This window comes from Podarcis liolepis (assembly GCF_965112155.1).
Source record: "Podarcis liolepis genome assembly, chromosome: 5".
Classification (NCBI taxonomy): domain Eukaryota; kingdom Metazoa; phylum Chordata; class Lepidosauria; order Squamata; family Lacertidae; genus Podarcis; species Podarcis liolepis.
This window is the reverse complement of record NC_139556.1, coordinates 64,693,563-64,716,727: the sequence shown is the minus strand read 5'-3', so window position 1 is coordinate 64,716,727 and position 23,165 is coordinate 64,693,563. Positions and strand designations below refer to the sequence as shown.

The 23,165-nt window shown below is 42.4% G+C and overlaps 1 protein-coding gene across 1 annotated transcript; it reads left to right on the top strand.

The window, feature by feature from the left end:
* The first annotated feature begins 261 nt into the window (after window positions 1-261).
* EHHADH (enoyl-CoA hydratase and 3-hydroxyacyl CoA dehydrogenase) lies at window positions 262-23,163 on the top strand. The gene is made up of 7 exons (XM_083506412.1): window positions 262-674; window positions 7,363-7,466; window positions 10,158-10,333; window positions 10,696-10,807; window positions 11,637-11,741; window positions 16,293-16,634; window positions 20,562-23,163. The coding sequence occupies exons 1-7, from the start codon at window positions 601-603 to the stop codon at window positions 21,830-21,832; spliced, it is 2,184 nt and encodes a 727-aa protein (XP_083362538.1). The 5' UTR covers window positions 262-600; the 3' UTR covers window positions 21,833-23,163.
* Window positions 23,164-23,165: the final 2 nt, after the last annotated feature.

Here is a 23,165-nt window from a genome sequence, read left to right as displayed (position 1 = left end):
TCGGAACAGAATGCTGGACTATATATAGCCCTTTAGTCTGATTCGGGGGGCTACAGCGTGTTCACTCTCAACTTGGTCCTACTGATTTGAGCGGGACCTTTTCTCTACCAAGCTTGCAGCTCTTACTTGCTGCAAGTATTTTGCCCTGAGTGCGCATGCGAGAATGCAGCCTTTGTGAATTCTCGCCCTGAAAACTGCTTATCGTAGCAGAGAGTGAACGGTTGTATAAATTTCAGAGCAATTTCAGAGCGTAGGCGTAGTCAGGAGGGCAGGGGGAGGGGGCAGCTGCCTCCCCTGGATAAAACAATAGAAATACTTAACTAACTGACCAATCACGTCGGTTCTGCCCCCCCCCCAAATCCTGGTTCCGCCCATGTTTCAGAGCATGCATCTGGCAAGTGTGGGTCCAAGCAGGCGCGAATTCACGATTTGGTGCCCCAGCTGGAACCTCCCCCTCGGGTGCAAACGGGGCCAGCCTCCTCCCCAGCCCATCATGGAGTCTGGTTAGTCTCGGTTTTCTGGTTCCCACAGGAGCCGCCGCCTTCTCTGTGCTACTTAATCCAGCTCGAAGCGTCTCTTGGGCTCCGTCCGCGCGAGATCATGGCTCTATACACGCGGGGATCGGCTGCAGTGGCCGTGATTCGACTGTGTAATCCTCCACTCAACACGCTCAGGTAATTTGCAAGTGAAGACTTCTCCCATTCTCGGGCTCCTGGTTGGCGGGTGGAAACTGCTCGTCTGCAGATTCGACCCCAGAGAGCGCCTTTTTTGACCCACGTAGCAGGATCGGCCCCTGAAAGCGAGCGAGCCTGCATGCGCTTCTGCTGCATGACTCGGAGGGTCGCTTGCTGTCGCACTCAGATTCTGCTTGCAGGCTTCCCATAGGCTGGCCACTGTGAAAACAGGATGTTGGACTAGCTGCTTATGTTTACATGGAAGAAAGTCCATGATGCTTCCTCTTAGGTGCATTGGATCGTAAGCAGAGCCTTTGCACTCTTACTCCGATTTGTTTAGTAAAGGGTAAGGGACCCCTGACCATTAGGTCCAGTCGTGGCCGACTCTGGGGTTGCGGCGCTCATCTTGCTTTATTGGTCGAGGGAGCCAGCGTACAGCTTCCATGTCATGTGGCCGGCATGACTAAGCCGCTTCTGGCAAACCAGAGCAGCGCACGGAAACGCTGTTTACCTTCCCACCGGAGTGGTACCTATTTATCTACTTGCACTTTGACGTGCTTTTGAACTGCTAAGTTGACAGGAGCAGGGACCGAGCAATGGGAGCTCACCCAGTCACAGGGATTCAAACCGCCGACCTTCTGATCGGCAAGTCCTAGACTCTGTGGTTTAACCCATAGCGCCACCCACGTCCCCGGATTTGTTTACTTCCAAATAATTGTGACTAGGACTGCAGCCACAACTAACTTCTTGCTTGCCAACCCTAATTTTCCAGTAGTGCATAAACCAGCATGATATTGAGATGTTTTAGTTTGGTACTGCAAAGATACTTTCACCCTAGTTGGGTGGTTAGCTTTGTTTTCAAGTTTAACAAGCACACACAAGCAGCGTGGGGACCCTAAGTTATGGCTTTCCCCCTGCAGTTCAGAGTTTCAACCCTGAATTTCCTGATAGACAAAAGATACCATATATACATGAGACATGTGAATTACAACTGTTTTCCAGCCTTTAATTCCAGACTAATACAAAAAATTCCCTATTCTTAAATACTGTTTCTTGCCTGCAGCAAAAGTTAGCTCAAATCAGCATGGGAAATCAGCACCCACACACTCTCCTTTTCTTTTTTTCTTTTTGCCTTCCTTTATCCCTTGTGGGATCAGTGACAGTAGAAATCATAAACTGGCAGATTTCTCCCTGTCAGGATCTGGACTTTAAACCTACCACACTTATGCCCTCCTGGCACTCTGCCCCACAGTTCCTCCCCCTCCAAAGCTTTGCTTTCTTTCCTGCCTGCCAGTAGTTTACAGCCTCAGTCCTGTTTTCCCTTCCTTCCTCCTTCCCTCCTTCCTTCCTTCCTTCCTTCCTTCCTTCCTTCCTTCCTTCCTTCCTTCCTTCCTTATTTTTATTAAATGTTTTCTTGTGTTACAAAGGTATGTCCTGTTTTCTTTCTTGGCTCTTCTCTTCAACTGTTTGTCTTCACCATGCTTGTTTCTCAAGCTACAGAATTAGCTAAATTCCTTTTGCTACTCTCTTTATCAACTTCCGTAGCACTCAATTGTCCTTTCATTATACAGAGCTTCCTGGTTTTGCTTCATTTTGCCTCAATTCTCTGTCTCCTTAACCCTTTTATTCAAACCTTGTTTTCTGGCTACCTTTCCTTCATGGTTCTGTTTCTCAGTCCATTGACTACGCTGCACCCATCTTCTGGCTGACCTCCACTTTCCTATGTCATAGGGCTGCTTCCCATATAAGGTTTTCATCACAGCTAAACTAACAACTTTTCCTACCCTCACAGAAGCTGGACTACAAACTGGTCAGTGTGCCTTGAATAACTGGACATTCTGTGGCACCACACCAGCCCAGATTGTAAACAATAGAAATGTTACTGCCACAAGTGGAAGGCAATATAGATAGTACAGTACTTGAGAACTACAGTTTCACCTACAAACATTTGTTGATCAAGTAGAGAAACTCTCCTAGCTGTGCAATCAAGGGGATGATTGAAGTATGTAGGATAAGCATTAATAACCGGGAAACACTGGCCTGTGAGTGCTCCAAATGGAGAACAGCCTTTACTAAAGGTGTCATGGACTTTGAAGAAGCAGGAACTCAGGGTGAAAATGATAAACAAGCTAAGAGGAAGGCATGTTTAGCAAACCCTCACTGTGATCAACTCCCACCTGGAAACCTATGTCCCCACTGTGGAAGGAGGTGTGGATCCAGAATTTGCCTCCACAGTCACTTACGTACTCACTGTTAAGACCATGTTCATGGAAGACAATCTTACTCGGCTACGAGTGATCGCCAAAGAAAGAAAGAAAGTATAAGGCAATAATATGCTGAGCAATCTTCAAAATGTTTTACAAAGTATAAATGGCATATTAAATATTTTGCATAATTCTGCTTCCCAAACTGGAGGTTCAAAATAATTTAGGACAGCTTTGTGCTTGTGCATGGACTGAGATGACAGTAGGTTTGTTCTTTGACAGTGAACCCAAAGAGATACAGAATAGCCAGAGATGTGTATCTCTGCCTGACTTAGCAATATGCTTTGTGTAAGTCTTTGGCCCCTGTCCTGGTCCTCTATACTGACTTCCTGATGTGGACCAACAACTTTGCACCATATTGTCTTCCACAGCTTCATAGAACTGTTATTCCATATACATTCCTCATTTTGATCCTACCATCATCATGTGCAGAGAAGCTGCATAACAAACATACGTAGTCTCCATCTGCCTGCTCATTATCTCCCAGGAGCTAGAACACAATTCTGTATTCACTCTTTCACTAATCAAAATTGCCATGTGAATTCATCTTTATTGAACACAAGTACCCATTCATATTCAGAAACTTAAAGTGTTTCCAAATCTGAATGAATTTTTCAATGCAATTTCAGTAATGCATCCCTAGAAGAAGGGACCTGTTGGTCCCTCTGAAGTTAAGCATTGTTAGGAAAGGGGCTAGCAGAACATAAGAGTCCCACAGTATAAAACCTTTGTTGTAGAGCTCAGATAGCTTTATTCATTCATTTGGGACATTTTATCTTGCCTTTCAGTTGGCTTCTGTCAAGGTGGCTTTTCTTTAGCTTCAGGGCTGTGTGGGCCTATAATGGAGTCACCACCTCACCCAGAAGGAAAAACTGGGAATTCCTGTCACATCACATGTTTATGGGTACTTATGGGTCACAAAGAGATGTACACGACTAAACAACAAGAACAACAATGTTCAATAAAGATGAATTTGCATGCTGAAAATGAGCTGACTGCCAGCAGCTGTTGTTACTACTACTATTGCGGTCAGTCATGTCACAAAGCCTATGAGCCAAATAGTGTAGGTAGTAGCCTAGCCTGAAGCTACATTGGAGCAAAGGAGAGTATTCCTTGGATCACATTTTCCTTCTCATTACAGGAAGCAGGAAGTAATCATCTTAATTCTTTTAAAAATATATATATGTAAAATTCCACTTTTAATGGTAAAGATCATCCAAACAAAAGGAAAAAGTCATGGGCTGAGAACCTGGTTAATATGTAAACTCAAAAGTCTTGTGTTTTTCAGGACTTTGGATACTATTAGGTTGAGCCAGGGTCGTGATCACGTTATAATATACTGGGTTACTGCTTGCTATTAAATAACCTGTTTTTCTATTCCATGTTGAACAAGACAGTTTCAGTATGGAACCCAGACTTAGCCTTTTGTTTTCCAGTGGTAAGATAGTTCCCTAACAAATGATACATAAACAGATAATTAGCTGCAATGCATTGATGACAACTGTGTTTCTGTATTTTAGCTATAAACTAGTTACTTCACAGGCAGTGTAAAGATTGTCAGAGATGAAGCTCCATAGAGAATGTAAAATGTCATCTTACTGAGTTTGTTCAAATGACTCCAAGAATACAAAGCATAAGGCATCATTGGTCCATCTAGCTCAGTATTGTTAACACAACCAGGCAGCATCTCTTCAGGTTCTTAGGCATGTATCCAACTCTACCAGGAGATGCAAGGGATTGAACTTGGGACTTTTTGCTCCACCACTGAACTATACAGCACCTCCCCTTAATTCTGGCCAATGTTGGTAGATCTCTGGGCAATCATCTGTGTGGGTTTCCGACTCACAGTAGTTCAACAACAAGACTCTACAGCTCAATATTAGACTATTAAAATGAAGAAAACTGGGGGGGGGGGTGGATATTTTTGTGAGAGGACTTAGCCCCTGTTCTGGTGAAAGCAAAAACTTAATATACGTATTAGTTAGTAAGTGTAAGAGCTCCCCTCCCTGCCTATCTTGCACCTGACTCCAATTGGTAGATCTTGGAATTTAAGTAACAAGCAAGGTACAGTGGTGCCCCGCAAGACGAATGCCTCGCAAGACGAAAAACTCGCTAGACGAAAGGGTTTTCCGTTTTTGCGTTGCTTCGCTAGACGAATTTCCCTATGGGCTTGCTTCGCAAGATGAAAACGTCTTGCGCTTTTTTTTAAAAGCCACTTGAAGAGGCGCAGTTGCTACGGACCGTGCTTCGCAAGGCAAAAAACAACGCAAGACGAAAAGACTCGCGGAACGAATTCTTTTCGTCTTGCGAGGCACCACTGTAGATCCTGCAGTCTACATATTCCTGCAATATAACATTTCTGATATATTTTCTGTCATGCCACATTTTGAAATGCTGAATATAAGAAATAGTAGCCTAACAGCCCTCTCCTATGTATATTTCTTGGAAGTAAGTCAAACTGAGTCCACTAAGGCTTATTCCTAACTAAGTGTGCATATGATTGGAACCATAAGTCATATTATCCCTGACTATTTTTGAAAAAACAAGTTGGCATTGCTAATGCCCAACCATGTTATAGGATTTGCTTTACGGATTCAAACTGACTTGCAGCAACTGCTTAAATTCTCCCACACAAAGGATCATGGAGCCATGCTATGGAATTGTGTATGTTGCAAGAAAGAACCACACAGGTACATGCTCTACACTTCAGAAGTACAAGAACAGACATGCAGTAAGGGAGCTGAGATTCTAATTGGGGAGGTGTCCAAAACACAACATATAACTAAACAAATTAGCATTGAACTTGGGGGAAAACTCCCTTATCTATATCAATATGTTGAAATGTTCACATGATGCAGTAGTGTTTTTAAATTAAAGTTGTGCAATGCCTGTCTGCAAAACACACTTACTCCCCGTTTACTCTGGGGCACATCATTATAAAATAATCTCTGTGTAGGGTGTGTTATGTTTACTGTGATGTGAGATGTGTAGCACCGGTGTTTTTCACGTAACAAATCAGTCAGCCTGGGTTCAAACTGGTGTGTTCAAATTACTTTAAGATTACTGCATCTTCAGTTTCTAATTGTGACTTTCTGCTGGCCTTGAAGGTGGAAGAAGTAATGGGGAATCGCCACAGTTTTGAATTTATTTAAAAGTTTTTGCTGCCATTTTAGCTCCCTCTAGAGGTAGTTCATATCTTTTCAGACTTCATGCTTTATCAATGGCCCGGTATTCACATAACAGTAATCCAAATGATGGCTTACTGTGAACAAGAAAGTGTAGTAGTAGTAGTAATAATAATAAATAATAATAATAATAGTAATAATTTTATTATTTATACCCTACCCATCTGGCTGGGTTTCCTTAGCCACTCTGTGTGCTGGTGCCCAGGGAGAAAACTGCAGCCGCTTTGTTTCCCCCCAGCTCTGCCACTGCACATTGCAGAGCACAACCACAGCAATGTCTAGGATACATATTTATGTACCTATGTTGTTTGTATGGCTATTGTTTTCCCCATAAAGGGAGGTCTTTGCAAAAAATCACCTTTTCACTAAATACTCTAGAAACAGCTCTGTATCAGTATAGCTACTTCATGTTTCTTTAGAGTATATTGCCTGCTGTGCATCATCAAGCTTCTATGAGAACAAAAATATTCTCATGTTCACTCACACCTTCTCACTCCTCTCTTCTCCTCATGCCCAATGACTTCTTCCTTCTTTTTCTGCTTTGACCATTTTGTCGGAACTGACCAACTACTGACCTCAGTCTACCCACAGAGAAGAATGACATGGTAGAATACTGAAGTACTAGGCTGGATTCTAAAACTTCAGAATGCAGATGCTGCTGCTGTATATTTGTAATATCCCCATGCATAAACAAAATAAGACAATGATTGCAATTTAAAACAAACACCACTGCATATCAGGAGAGAGACTCTAGCCCAGCCTACTTCTTGTGGTGTTAGATTTTACTTACCAATAAAGCAATAAAGTTTTAGGGGGGTTTTTTACATAGGAGAAGCATTCAGAAATGGTATCCCACACCTCCACCTTGAGGTAATATTATCACTTTTCCATCTAGGGTCATTATCACCTTCACCCATCTCTTTTTGCTCATGTGTGGATCAGGCCTATAGTTAGCTTCAAACTATGATTGGAGGGAGGCACATGGAAGAGCATACAATTCTAAGGCTTGGCCATCCAATTGCCATTATTTCTGAAGAAATACGTTACATGCACATTGGTTTTACCTGTGGACTCAGCATAACATCTTTGTATAGTTCAGGTCAGGTTAGAATGGTTAGAACCCTCGATTGAGAGTTCCCAAATAGATTCCACATGATTTAAAAAAAAAAATTAGAGATTTGTTTTATAACAAATCAGATATTCCCCATACGCTTTCAATGATTATTTTCTTTATTTTAGCCCTCCAACATTACTGGCTTTAGAACGAGATGTGAAGCATGCAAATACTGATCCCACTGTGAAAGCTGTTGTGATTTGTGGAGCAAATGGGAAATTCAGCGCAGGTAAGAGCCTTTGAACCCATGCTTGTGTATCACCTTTTTTTCTGCTCCTGTTAAAAATTAACATTTTTGCAACTCTGCACTGGTACCATGGATTTGCCTGGAATCAACCTTATTCTTAGAATTTACTGAAAATAATCCTGGCTAATTAAATGCCAGTACACTTATTCTGTACTAGCCATGCCGTACTAATGAAAGTAGAGTTTTGGGTACCTTTCCTTATATCTTGTGATGTCTATTGATCCTTTAACAGACCATTATTTTTAAAGGACCATAAAGTGATTTTTCTGTAACTAAAATAGAGAATCATTTCTCAGAGTTCCAAGAACTGAAGACTCATATTCATTATAGTCTCTGATGACATCAAACATTATTGTTTTCCTCTCATTCACTAATCTAGCGGTTCCCAAATATTTTTGTATGATGGCTCATAACCCTAATTTACTTGGTACAGTGACCCATCGGTTTATTGTCACATGAATTTTGGACCATTTGTCTTCAGCAGCCATCAATTTCTGGCATTCCAACTGTAAATTCGTGTATTTTGTAATTATGACTTGAAGTATCCAAGCAAAAGTGTACTTAACATTCCTGATAATGTGGAATTTGTTGAAAAGGTTAAGGAAAGTGTAACCCCATCCAAAGCAGGCAACTTACAAACTCAGGAGTGCCAGCTTGGCCCCACGACCATAGGTGCCCGGGGCTGTGGGTGCCTGCAGCATGTATGGCCCTGGCACCGAAATATGTGAGTGCTCGGCCTTTTAATTTGGCGAATTTTGTGGGTGCTTAGGCACCCAGGGCCCCAGGGAGCCAGCACCTATGTACCAACTCATATACCCCTGCTACCACATTTCATCTTCATAGCCTGACTCACAAAGATAAAGGTAAAGGTAAAGGGACCCCTAACCATTAGGTCCAGTCGTGACCGACTCTGGGGTTGTGGCGCTCATCTCGCTTTATTGGCCGAGGGAGCCGGCCTCATGTGGGTCATGTGGCCAGCATGACTAAGCCGCTTCTGGCGAACCAGAGCAGCGCACGGAAATGCCATTTACCTTGCCGCCAGAGCAGTACCTATTTATCTACTTGCACTTTGACGTACTTTCAAACTGCTAGGTTTGAAAAGATAGGTACTATCAAATAGCAATAGCACAGAGGTATTGCCTCATCAGCTAGCTTAGGATATTCAGTAGCAATTGAGTAATGTGAGTAACATGAAGCCAAAATTCAGATAACCTCACTTCCCCAAAGTTTTCTTTGAGAATCGTGTCACGACAGTTCACTGAGTTGTTGTTCATTTTGCACAGACAAAGACAACCTTGTAAGATTAGTTACACATGGGTTTCACATTCACTCAAACTTCTGCTTCTTCAACAGAAAAGTAGCGGACAAATGTTGGCGGAACAAACTTCAAATCACCCTTGGCTAAACTATTAACTAACCCTGGCAGCAGATCCGGTGATGGTTTGCCAAAAGGTGCTCATCAGAGGCAAGCCATAACAGTCACTCAAAACAACTCCCCAAATGAGCACTTTGTGGCAAACTCTCACTGGATCTGCCACCAGATGCCAGAGCAGTGTTTTAAAAAAAGTAAGACTCAAGCCTTTCCTACATTTGGTTACAAGTGACAACAGAGCATTATAATACGCCAACAAAACAAAATGCTGTTAGAGGTTTCATCATACCAGTTAAGTATTAAAAGCAATAATTAATTTGGGTTTGCTTATAAAACCCAGTGACCCACTTGCACAGGTTTGGAAAACACTGCTCTAACCTGCCTTTATCTTGACCTTGCTTTTAATGGCTACATTTGCCTATGTTAAAGTTTACGTTTTGTTGGCCCTTTTGTGATTAATTGGATCTGTTTGCATCATCGACTAAACCCTAGAACTTGCTAACCATCTAACCCTTGTATCTGGTTTTGTGTTAACTCCACTAGTGATTAAATTTTCCTTGATTGTCAGTAGATGTTGAATGTAATTGGGCACAGCAGATCAATGCAAGATCCTATACTAGAGACCCATAGTGGGAATTCTTATTGACTTGACACCTGCCTGTATATAATTTATGGAATGAGTTCTTTGATTTTGTCTCTTAAAAAGCATTATGAATGTCTCAAGAGCAGGTTCACTATCTGCTATGCAAGTGTAGTTCCATTGCTTTGAAAGACTGACCACACGACTGAAAGTGAACAAAAAGCTACCCTAGAAACCCACAGATAACCTTCCATGGAGCAACGCCAGTATCCACCCTTAATAAATTACCCACTAGATATATTACATCTCAACACAATTTTTGTAGTCTGTTTTTCCGCCATGAAATTTTGCTTCAAATGGCATAGATTTCTGCAAAGTATGATTCAGCTAGGCTATTTTCTTCTAGTTTTCATACATAAGTTTTTCCTAATAAAGCAATATGGGAATTTCAGTGGTTCCACAATTACAAGTGGCTTCTCCATTATTTGTGGCTTCTCCATCGCCAAGTTCTGCAGAGAGTCCCAAAGACAGAAAATGTAGGCTATGCTTTCAGGAAACAATGTTTGTACACCAAATTGAATCTTTATACTTTTCACCCTTCTTGAAGTCTGTGAATCTGCCCTGTTGTTGGTTGTCATCTACCAATTTGAAGAAGGGTTTATCTGGATAGTTTATTTGAAGGGATTGTATATATATTCATGGTTTTGTTCAATTTCTTTAGGTGCTGATATCAAAGGATTTCCCAGGATCGGTCAAGGTGACATGCCCAGCTTGGAAGCAGTAGTTTCTCTGATAGAGAAGAGTGAAAAGCCAGTGGTGGCTGCTATTGAAGAGGTGGCTTTTGGAGGAGGCCTGGAAGTAGCACTGGGCTGTCATTACAGGATTGCAAATAAGCAGGTACAATGATTTTTTAAAAAAACAGCTTAGATAGGTCAGCTTGTTGGAAGGGCTCCTTAATATATGTTCTCTCCATAAGTTTGAACTTGGAATATTACCTCCAACCCACACACCACCCAGAGACCTTAGAGTCATAACCCAGGTAAAGGATACCTATTTATCATTAAAGACTATGACATCATTGATAAATGAGAGTGATGTAGCTCCACATCCCCGCCTCCTCTGTTTTCATTCAGTTTTGTTTGGTTTTTTGTTCTTGGGTGCTATTGAAGTGTATGTTCTTGTTTAAATAAATAAAAAATATATTATAAACCCCAGCAACTCTCTAACCAAGCATCACAAATATCCAATCTTTGTTCTAGGCTCGGGTAGGTTTACCTGAGGTCACAATAGGCTTACTTCCTGGTGCTGGCGGGACTCAACGACTTCCCAGACTGATTGGAGTACCAGCTGCACTTGAAATCATCACCACAGGTAAGCTCCTCCAGATGTGAATGCTAACCATACAGGTGTCAAGTATATTAATAGCTGGATAACTATACTGACATTACAAGATAATGCAAGTGACATGTTACAAAATGGCCATGACAAGCACACACTATGTATGTATAAGGTCCTAAGGTCAATCCCTGAAATTTCTAAGTAATAAGATGTATATAAGGTCACAAAATTGGACATTCAGACTGTTTTGGGTGGAGTTGCACTCCCCTTAGGAATCACTTCACAAGTCCCATCAGTGGAAGGATTTGAGCTCGCACAACAGGGCTTCCCGACTCTCCTCCCCCATGCCCCCCAATGGCTCTGGGTTAGGGTTAGGAGAACCCCCCCAGAATAGTGCGTGGGGAGAGGAGAAGGAGTGATGATTCCATCTGCCAAGCTGCAATTTTGTGCAGACAGAACTACTGGAAGAGCGTGGCATTGCATTGCGCCCTATATTTCTATCCCACTTTTTAGCTAGAGTCCTCAAAGTAGCTAACAACATTTATAAATGCAACAGATACACATAGACCCACATGCTTAAAACAAACAAACAACCAGACCAACTGGAACTGGCTGCAGATATTCCTTCTTGCATGGCAGTTGCTATAAGTTGGCTCAGGGTGAGGGAGTCCAAGTGGTATAGATCCCAATCTTGTCACTGCCTGTCTCCCTTGTTCCTTTCTTCCTTCCCACAGGGCAGTTGGTGTCAGGTAACACTATGCAGATGAGGGGCAGAGAGGGGGGCAGTCCAACTGGAGCAAACCCTGATGTTGTCTTGTCTGCCTTCCTCACTCTCTTCTTCCTTCCCACTTCTTCATGCCAGGAAGACATGTGCCAGCAACTGAAGCGCTGAAACTGGGAATCCTAGATGGGGTTGTGGAAGGAAAAACAATCGAAGCAGCCATAAACTTAGCAGAAAGAGTAGTAGGTAAGAGTTCTTAACTGTATTGGGCAGCAGCATAAAACATGAGGCATGACCTGAAGCCCAGCCTTAATATAAGCCATAGACAAATATCAGTGAAAATATTTATTTAGCAGAGCAATCCTATGCATGTTTATTCAGAAGTGTTGAGTGGGGCTCCTTCCCTGGTACATAAGTGTGCATAGGACAGGAACCTTACTAAGGTACAACATTGGAATGGTACAAAGCCCTGATACACGGGATAGTTGGTGGAAAATAATAAGACTGTATTACCAAATCATAAATATCCATACAAAAATCCTTGGTTAACTTGATGCCTTGCCAATTAACTGGTGGAGCTGTTTTATGTTTTTGTTTTTCAAATAAAGCTATAGGATTCTGAATATCGATGATCAAGGGATTCCAAAAACATTGCTTATAATCACATGACTAAGGTAGGAATTCATGCAGCCTTGGTTGTCCTTAGTTAATATAACCTTGTTCTCATAGGGGTGGAAGAGCGTTCCCTGAAGTGTTACTCCAGTTGTTCGCATTTATTGCTGATCATGGAAAATTTTTACTGGACCTTTATTGTCTTATTGTTTATTGTGTTTTTATTTTAACATATTCAATGTTAGGTAGTATATAAATGTTGTAAATATATGTCTGAAAATAGTAATTCATGTCAGGTGTGGGGAACCTGTGGCCTTCCAGATGTTGATGGACTACAACTCCCATCATCCCTGACTGTCCTTGGCCATGCTGGCTGAAGCTGATGGGAGTTGGGAGTCCGGAGAGCCATAACTTTCCCAGTCCTGTAATATTTGCCATCATAGCACTGAATGTCCTCCTGTGTTCCACCAAGGCTCTTTGCCTGGGTCTGCTAAAAGATAGGAGTTACAATACCCCTGGCAGGCCAAAAAACACGGCTCAAGGCTTTGGAGGGTGTGTGAAACCCACTCCCAAAAGAGGTAAACACTCCCCAAGGAAGATTGGGAGCCTTCCAAGCAAATACTTTCTATAACCTGCACAGAACAATCTGCTATGCTGCTAATCTGGTTTTGCAGTTATGAACTTCTTTCTATGGTTAAACTAAATCGTTCTGTTTTCACCATTTGCAGCTAAAGCAGTTTCCATATATTTGTCTGTTTGCTTCTTTGTTGATATCCAGGCATCTGCTGTGCAGTGAGTTAAAGGACAAACGCCAGCAGGACCCTACAGGAGCACCTGAGGCCTGTCTGAATCACTGAGCAGCACATTTCTTGGTGCATATACCTCGTGAAAATGTGTCTATGCGGCGTCAGTGTCAACAAATGGCTGGCCTATAATTTTGGAGTCAAGCGTCATTACTGCCAGTTGTAACGAACATTGGTTATCAATTTTAAAACAGAGGCACGCTTGTGACTGAGTGGGTCTAATAATCACACAGTCAAGAAACTCCTATTTTACAAAACACAAGCAAGCTTAATGCAACAAACATAACATGGCCAACAGGAGACTAGCAGCACAATCCTATACATCCCTACTCAGAAGTAAGTCCCATTGAGGTTAAGCGGTGCCACTGGCACTTACCACAGTTGGAGTAGCACAAACACCAGATTGGCTGCACTGGTGTGTTTGTGTAGCTCTGATCTCATTGCTGCCCTGTCCAATACCAGTAAGTGACAGCAACACTGCTGTGGGAAGGGAGGCTGTACAGTCCTGCCCTGTCATGCTGGTCATTCCTGGTAAGAGAGTATAGGATTGCAGCCAATGGCTGCCATCTTGTGCAGGCTGTCGACATGCAGAGAGTCTTTCATGAAGACTTAAAAAAACCAACCACTAACTGACTTATGAACTGATGAAGAAAGGTGGCGAACTAAGCTAAAGGGTGGGGAAATGAGATACTAGGAGAAACCAAAATGGACAAATTCATCTATTCCTACTAGGGAATAAATTCCATTGAAACCAAAGGGGCTTGCTTTTGAATAAACATGCACAGGGTTGCCCTGTGATCCTGTTCCACAGATTACTCAAGTGGTGTGCAACTTGCACCTCTGTAAAAAGGAGGGGGGAGTATTTTCAATTCAGCTAGATGTCTCGTGAGCAAGGAACAGAAAACGTATTTGGGGGGGAATATGTTTGCATCAGCTGTTTTTAACATCACACTATTCACTTTGTCCACCTGATGGCACTAAAACCTGGAAAATAATGCTGCTTTCAGCATACAGCAGCAAATACCATCAATTTATCAGAGTTCCATAGTTCTTTGTGTTCATGGAGGCAGCTACTGTGCCATTGTTCAGATGAAGTCTGAACAGTGGCTGCCTTTTAATACTAGGCTTTTTGAAGGAATGATGGGGCACAAATGTAAAAAAAAATAATGGTTACCATTTAGCTGTTGGTAATTCTACCCGTGACACAACAAAGTTCGGAGTGTTTCAGCGCCCAGTAATTTGTATGTCTGAGGAAGGTTTCCTGCAAATCAGACCTTACTGTAATTATGTTGCCATAATTTTTCAATGGTGTTTCAAGCGGAGTTTGGGGGAGGTGAGCCTCCAGCTCTTGTCTGGGTGGGTCTCATGCCAAAAAAACAAAAAACTCCTCATCGCCTCTAAGAATCAATTGGAAAAGATCAGTAATTGCTGACAATAAGTGTGTTTGCATTGGGTTTGGGGTGGGGCTCAGATGCACTCCTATAGCGCACATTTCACTACCTACAGTCCACAAATGGTCCAGATGGTCACCTATGGCAGGTAGGGACAAGTATAGGTTGTGGTATCTGTGGAATTTAAAGTAAGTGGTAGACTGTCACTTTGAGAGGATTACCTCCTGAACATTGATATGTAATAGATATATGGCGTAAAACAGGGGAGAGAAACATCTGGACTGCAGGCACCGGTCCCAGTTTGGCCTGTGAGGCTGTTTCCCACAAACCATGCCCACCTACCCTGTACATGATGTCAGGTATGGGGCAGGTATGGCCATGGATAGAAGGGACCACTTGGGAAAGGAACGATTCTATATTATAGAATAGATGTACTGAACTTGAAGCAGGAGAAATCCCACTAGAAACACTTAACTGGGTTTTTAAAAAAATCTTTTGCCAACACCACCACAACAGGAATCTCTCTGCATCAAATTAGGCAAGTCCAGACAAGTACTTTTCTTCAAGGGACCAGATGATATATGGCACTTCCTGGCCATTCTTGTGTTCTCACTTTCCAGTTTCTTCTGCTTCCAGCGGCTCCGTTTCCCTATGGATTGCCCTGCCTTTACAGTGAATCCTAAATAACCAGGTGTTTGCATGTTGTAAATGAGCCTTTTGATATATGCGGTTGAAGTCCTTGTACCATAAGGTGGTATACTGAAATACCTGGATATATTTTCTCATCTTTCTTTTTGTAAAGGTTTGAGAGAGTTATGTCCCATAAATAATACAATGTATATTATCTTGGCTTTTTCTATATTGACAGTAACATGAACTACAAAGAGATCACCCTCATCATTATCAACAATCATGACAATATTTTCTCCTACCTCTATCTCCTAAACAAAAGAAGAAAGAAACATGCAGCGTGTTTCAGAGACTGCTGTTTTGTAGAACACTCAAAATATGTGATTTAGGATTGTGAATTTAAAATGTGTATTTCTTAGGTCAGATTTCAGGGGAGATGAAAATATTTAATATGGCTCAATTTAGATTGCCTCCGTTTTTAATATACTTTTGGAAAATGTAGGATGCTTAAATTCTTTACTGCAGTGAGGTTTTGAAATTCCTCTCTGCAAGCATAAGGGTTAGAATATCCCTTTTTAGACTTTTTTTTTTAAATAGTGTAAATAAACATTAAATACTCTAGGTGGTAGGTTCCATTGAACTTAGTGTTTACAAGTAAACATACTTTAAAAATACTTATCTGGATTCATTTCAGTCTGAGTCAGGCACAGTTTTAGGACCAAACAATCTTGGTCACCCTGATGTATCCTATGTTGAGAGCAGGACATGGATAATATGGCTCTGCTTCTGCTTCTCAGTCTGTCAACAGCTTTTGATTCCATTGACTATGGAATCCTCGTAAGGTTGGCAGTTCGAATCTGTGTGACAGGGTGAGCTCCCATTGCTCTGTCCCAGCTCCTGCCAACCTAGCAGTTTGAAAGCATACCAGTGCAAGTAGATAAATAGGTACTGCAGCAGCGAGAAGTTAAACGGCATTTTTGTGCATTCTGGCTTCTGTCACGGTGTTCCGTGCACCGGAAGCAGTTTAGTCATGCTGGCCACATGACCTGGAAAGCTGTCTGTGGACAAACACCAACTCCCTTAGCCTGAAAGTGGAGTTGAGGGCCGCACTCCATAGTCAAATTCAACTGGAGTTAATTGTTCAGGGTCCTTTACTTCTAAGCTTTACCTTCTGAACCAACTCTGTGGGATTGGTATTGATGGCACTGTTTTACAGTGGATCCATTCCTACCTACAGGGCCGTCCAGAGAGCTGCATTGTGAGACTGTTTCACCTGCAGATGGACAAGAATTTAATTTTAGTTTATCAGGAAAAGATATGGACTGACTAGTTTTGTCGTCTTGATTTCTCCGTCCCTACAGGACAGCCGTTGGGCCCTCGCAGGCTCTGCCAAAAAGAAACTCCCAAGCTACCCAACATGGAAGCCGTTCTTGATGCAGCTTTTGTGAAGGTGAAGAAGCAGGCCAATGGGTGCCTCTCGCCAGAAATGTGTTTCCATGCTGTAAAAGCCTCTGTGTACCTGCCATTTGCAGAAGGAATTCGCAGAGAAAGGGAGCTGTTCATGTTCCTCTTGACTTCAGGGCAGGCTAAGGCATTGCAATATGCCTTCTTTGCACAAAGGTTGGTAGAGAAGTGGGCATTGCCCAGTGGAGCATCTTGGAAAACTGCAGTCCCTCAGCCAGTCCGGAGAGCAGCTGTGATAGGTAAGACTATAGGATTCCATGAGTTACGTTCATTTCTTGATATCTTGTTCTCAGTAGCAGTTGTAAAGTTCCTATTTTGTTCCCTGTTCATTCTTAAGCGTCACCTAATTTGCATGCAGGAGATCCAAAATTGGTGTATCACCTCTTCAGTCCTGGCTTCTCTTCTCAGTAGCTGCATCACTGTTTAAATATCCTGGAGCTCAGCCTTCCTTTGAATCTCATCGCCTTGCTTCTACTTAAGGTTGCCACCTCTAATTCTGGACAGCTTGATACGCCTTTTTGTAAATCTCCCAATACAGGGGGAGAAAAGGAAAGCATTGGCCCATTATCCCTTCCTCTTCTGTGATAAGTTAAGTAGAGGGAGATTGTTTTGCTCAGCCAGTGTAATAATAATGCATTGACTCTATGAAATTCTTGTGTTTGGAATGTGATCTTTGAAAGTAGGTATTCTGCAACAGATGCAGAAGATATTTTTGTCAGGTGTCATGCGGAGGTGACAGAAGGTGCATCTACACCTACACAGCCCATAAAAGCTCCTTTGCTTCTGGCCACCATGGGTAAAAGTTCAGCAAGAAAAAGGGGCTGTCAGGCTTGAGTCTCAAAGACAGCTTTTCCCTTGCACAGAGGCTGTTTACTGAAAAGTACTTAATCATTTGAGGATGTATTCATCCCAATATGTTTTGTTGACAAGTACCTTTTAAGAAGCTTTCATCTCATTGTAGCGAGCCACTCTTCCCATTTTGCCGTCTCCTATTTCTCTCACCCCCCCCCCCAATAATGCCTTCATTAATTTTTTATACAGGCAGCTGAAATAAAGCTCTTTGATGCACTGCACAGATCTCTCAACAGTCCTTTGCTGTTCTGCATATTGATCGGTATACTCAGTGGGAGACAGCTCTCTAAGTAGCCCAGCCCTCAGCAATGCCCCTTTGATTTTTAAGAGACTGCCAGCCATCTCATCCCTCCTCTATCCCTCCCTCCCTCCCTCCCTCCCTCCCTCCCCAGTTATTAGATACAGGATGTGCTTTGCTGCAGTGGGTGCAACCTGAGCTCTCTGCAAGCTCACCTCAGCACGAGGTAGCCTTGAGGACTGTGGCTTCATATGCCCCTTTGCTTCTTCCACTTTGCAATCTTAATTAACATTCTCTGCATGATTCATACCCCTTTAGAGCAAAAATCTCTATGTCGTCAGTTACATCTGCCAACAAGCCTGAACTCTCAAGTTGCTATGAACTCATCCACTGGAGAACTGACATTCATGTTAAGCAGCATGGAGCCTGAAGCTCAGCACATGTGGGAGGGATGTGGTTTATTGTTCAGTATGCAGACGTAAATGTGTGTCGACCTGATCTGCATTACCACATGGGCTTTGGTGGGAACAGTCTCCATTTTGAGTTTCATGGGAAATCATAAATGACAGGTTTGCTGCTAGACAAGTGACAGATATGCAAAATGGATATGTCTGTTATGGAAATACAGATACAGGTCAAAACAGAAATATTAATTCTGAATTATCATTGGAATGGAATGGAGCAAGAATAGCTTGCCCAGAGGAGGATCTTACTCCAAGCTAATATTAATCTAGAGAATATGTAGTAGAAACACTAGCATCTACCAACATCTGTTCCTCATGTTGGCACCTTATTTGCATATTCTTCAGAGACTACAAAGAACTTTGAAATAAACCAGCACTTTAATTGAACATTTACAATCTGAATATGTTTCAATACATTTTAAGCCTACTGAATTTTCTGTAACAAGTTTTCCATCATTATACATGGGTCACTGTGCGTTGCTACAAACTTGCTTCGCTGCTTCGAGCAAACTGAATCTGAAATGCTTTTAAGGCAGTGTAGGATGCATTTTGCATGACTGACTGCTGCTTGAGCATATCTGGTGCTCAGCTACCTAATAAATTGATTTGGTCCTCTTTTGCTGTAATATACAGAAGCAGGGTGTGGGTGTTAATTTGTAAGGACAGCATTATTGAAATGAAGGTAACGACACTTGTCTGTGGTGGTTGCAATATATATAACACCGCCTCCCCTGCCCCTGCAAAACTTGAATGTGATCCAAGTCTTCTCTTCATTGCAATGGGTAGTGCTTCATTTGAGTCTGGGCTTCAGTATTAGACCTAAGGCTCTCTTTAAAGAGCCAGTGTTGGGCCCTGCCATTTGATTCTCCATTAATCTTCTGCATTAATTAGAACTGGTTTTCTCAGATTCTTCTGAAGCTAAGGTTCTTCTGCGTATAAAGAGACTTTGCATCCTTCCCCACTAACAGCCAAATTTGGAGAGATTCATAAACAAGATCGTGTGTGTATGTATTTAAATAAGGCGGAATTGTACCTATAAATATAACTATGATTCAGATTTGGTCCACAGCAGTGGGCGGCAGAGTTTTTTTAAAAACAATTTCCCCAATGAGCTCCCCCCCTCAAAAAAAGCTGTTGTATACAGGCCCCATGCATACAGGGATCCAGCTGGAAATCAACCATACAACTAGAAAACAACTACAGTGGGAACTGAGGTCAGATCAACTACATTAGATGACCTAGAGGGGAAAAGGACTTCCAGAAGTAGTAGGAAACATTTAAATAGAGACAAACAGGTTCCAGCTTTTCTTTTGTGTCTTTGATTTTGTAAACTCTTTATTGAGTTATTTTTCATCCCACAGTATACTGGAGGACTGAGCCAAATTGCTACCTTGTTTGACCCGCATTACTAGGAATTGATCTTGTTTTACTGACAGCATAATTTCAGCTATTCTTCATAAAGCTGCTTTAGATTAATTTTTTAATCCCTGTGGTTTGTTTTTCTTTGTCCAGCTAAAACAAGTCACATTCATAAACCTGATAATATGGGCCATGAGTTTTAAAAATAATTAAATCACTGTACAGCAAAAGTGTTAGTCACATAGTTTTGACCCCTTTAGCAAGCCTCAGACATTGACAGCTAGTTCTAAATATTGTTTATTACAAAGTTTCCTCATTCTGATCTTTGGCCCCTGCAGTACAAAGGGATTTTGATCTGATCCTCATCAGGTAGCTGTCCCAGAACACAGACTGAGAAGCTGTCCAAATATAAAATCAGTGGGCTGAAACTAGAATGTATTGAGCATTTAGCAGGCCAGCCTAGATAGCTATGTCACTGAGGAAGCACCATGTGTAAGGCTCCATAAAGCTTGGAGCAGAAGGCTTTGGGGGAACATTGACTAATAGCAGTTTGATGCAGCCTTTCTGGAATAAATGAAGATCAATAGGTTTTGAAAGCATGCTCCACATGCAAGAAGGTAACCACCACACTTCATGACAGAAAAGATGGTTAATCAGACAAAAAAGGTCACTTGATTGTGAGGAATTCCTATTCTGCTACAACTTTATGTTGGCTGCCTTCTGATATGATGGTACACCATAGTTTGTATTATGAATACAAGCATCCAAGAGCCTTAGGCTTGCACATTCCCTCATCTTCTTCTTTCTATAGGTGGAGGAGACTAGAAGTATCTAGTGGGGATTTGCAGCCATTTTGTCCAAACCTAATACCTATGATTTGTGTAAAAATATAGTTTGCTGGAGTTTGGCAAAACTGCAACTATGAATTGCTACAAAGCTTATCTCCTCCACTCATGCATAGAGGAAGAAAAGGAGGAGTGCAATTTCTAGTAGCTATTGAACAGACTCCCCTATGAAATGCATAATCCCAACTCACTTGCACAGACATTAACGCTGCTTTCCATCTTCAGCCTTGCAGTAGTTTCTTTACTTTTCAGGATGGTAATGTTAATTCAAATGTGGATCTTCTCAATGGTTTCCCCCTCAATTTATTTGCCTATATTGTAAATTAAAAGATTGCCTAATAAGCTCCTCTCTGTAGAACATTTCTAATTATTCCTTCTCTTTTCTCTCCCTGCCCTTTTTATCACAAGGTTTAGGGACAATGGGACAAGGCATCGTGGCATCTCTGGTCAAGGCTAAAATTCCTGTAGTGGCTCTTGAACAGGATAAAAAGCATTTGGAGCTGGCTAGAGGAACTATCACTGCTCTTTTAGAACGGGAAGCTTTAAGAATGCAACAGAATGGCCAAACACTGGCTGCCTCTATGCCTGGTTTGCCTCAGTTCACACTGGATTTTGGTGCACTGAAGGATGTAGATATGGTTATTGAGGCTGTATATGAGGATATGGCTCTGAAGAAGGAAATCTTCCAGAAGTTATCAGCAGTCTGCAAACCTGAGGCCTTCCTGTGCACGAACACCTCTTGCCTTGATATTGATGAGATTGCTTCTGTCACAAACCGCCCTCAGCAAGTTATTGGTACCCACTTCTTCTCACCAGCTAATAGAATGAAGCTACTAGAGATAATCCATGGTCAGCGAACATCTCCCAATGCCATTGCCACAGCCATGAGAGTTGGCAAAGCTATGGGCAAAATTGGGGTTGTGGTAGGGAACCGTTTTGGTTTTGTTGGGAACCGAATGTTGAATTCTTACACTGAGCAAACATACTTCCTCTTGGAAGAGGGCAGTACTCCAGAGGAAGTAGACAAAGCTCTGGGGGAATTTGGTTTCAAAATGGGTCCCTTCCGTGTTTCAGACCTTGCTGGGCTTGATGTGGGCTGGAGATCTAGGAAAGGGCAAGGCCTTACTGGACCCAGCCTGCCTCTTGGGACACCTCCTCGTCAACGAGATGGAAGACGATACAGCCCACTCCCTGATATTCTGTGCGAGAAGGGGAGATATGGCCAGAAAATTGGGAAGGGTTGGTACCAATATGATAAACCCGGGGGAAGGGTAGCAAAGTCAGATCCGTGGCTTCATAGTTTTCTTGCTGAGTACAGAAATGCTCATGGTATTTCAGTACGCACCATTAGCCAAGATGAGATCCTGGAACGCTGCCTATACTCCCTTGCCAATGAGGGTTTCCGGATATTATCTGATGGAATAGCTTCTTGTCCAGAAGCTATTGATACCATCTACATCAATGGCTACGGCTGGCCCAGACATAGGGGTGGTCCCCTGTTTTATGCTTCTGAGGTAGGGTTACCTACGGTTCTAGCAAAATTGCAGAAGTATGCTGAGGCTAATCCTGACATACCCAAACTACAGCCTAGTGCCTTTCTGCAGAAGCTTGTAGCCTTGGGCAGCCCTCCTCTGAAAGAGTGGTCATCACTTGTGGGAACTCAGAACAGCAAGTTGTAATTGCACTGCAAGCAGTCTGGTTTTCCCATTCTAATATTTTTGACTGTTCCAGTCCAGACTAAAACACAGCGCATTGTAGAACACTGTCAGTGTCTCTTCTGATTCTAATACAATGTACACATCTATGTATCCTGCCTATGTGAGTGAAATATTGCTGCTTGCAGCGTGCTTTTTATCATACCTTCTTGAAATTGTGCCTGAGGGTCTCACTTGAAAACATAATACTTTCATATCTAATGAAACTACTCAGCCTCTCCATGAGGAGAGCTTGAAAAATGCAGTGTATGTGACTTTCTGCACCCATTGTTTTTTCCTCCATTTCTTTGTTGACTACATTTAAAGTCGACCTGCCCATGAGGCTGGGTGAGGCAGCCACTTCGGGTGCCCACCCCCTCAAGGGGTGTTACCCCCATTCTGCCGCCCAGCTTTGCTGCTGGTCTCCCTGGACTCTGGGGCAAAGAGGGACTGATGCCAAAGTTCTGTGGAAGGCCTCTCCCCCTGCCAAGTCGACAAAAGGAGAAGCGTTCCTCCATCCAGCTTTGCCACTGGGCAGAGGTGGAGATTCCCCCCCCACACACACACCTGGTGGTGTAGTGGGGCTTTGTGCTGGCTTCTCCTGAAGGGAGGAGCTGATGCAAAGCCTCGCTTTCTGGCAGGAGATAGTTCCAAAATAATTCAGAGGAGGGTATCTCAATTTCACCTGCTTCTGATAGCTATCATTCTGACCTTTGCTCTTCCACAGTTGATGTGTGCTAAGTAAAAAAAAACACTTCAAAGATGAAATGCAGTGAAGTGGATAAACACTGCTGAGGAGAAATGTGGCTGAGGAACAGAACTCTCAGCCTTGGAAAGCTCAGTTCCACCTTCTTACACATTGATGGTGGCCAATGAATCTCAGCAACTGATGCTTCAAATGCTCTTCAGTCTAGCGTAAACAAGTGCCTTGTTCTTGTTGTCTGCCTTTTCTAAATAAGTGTCTCCTCTCCTTTTCAAACCCGTGTGATCTCCAAATTCTTCAGTCTGTTTCTCTTACATAATTTGGAATTTCTGTATCAGCAAGTACAGAATAAGTGCCTTCAGGAACATTGATTTTAGGGCCTGCTGGAAATAATGTATCTCAGGGATTCCATAAGCACCAATGGTGCCAGCAAAAAGGGCTTCCAAGAGTGCCATACCAACCTCTGAGTCTGAATTACAGTGCTGAGGCCATAAGATTGTCCAAACTTTTCTTCTCAGACTAATTATTTCTGGAATCCAGGAAATCAAAAGTAAAATCACCAAGATTCAGCAAGGATTTTTCTCCCTAAATAAAGCTATTTTAATTAATCACATG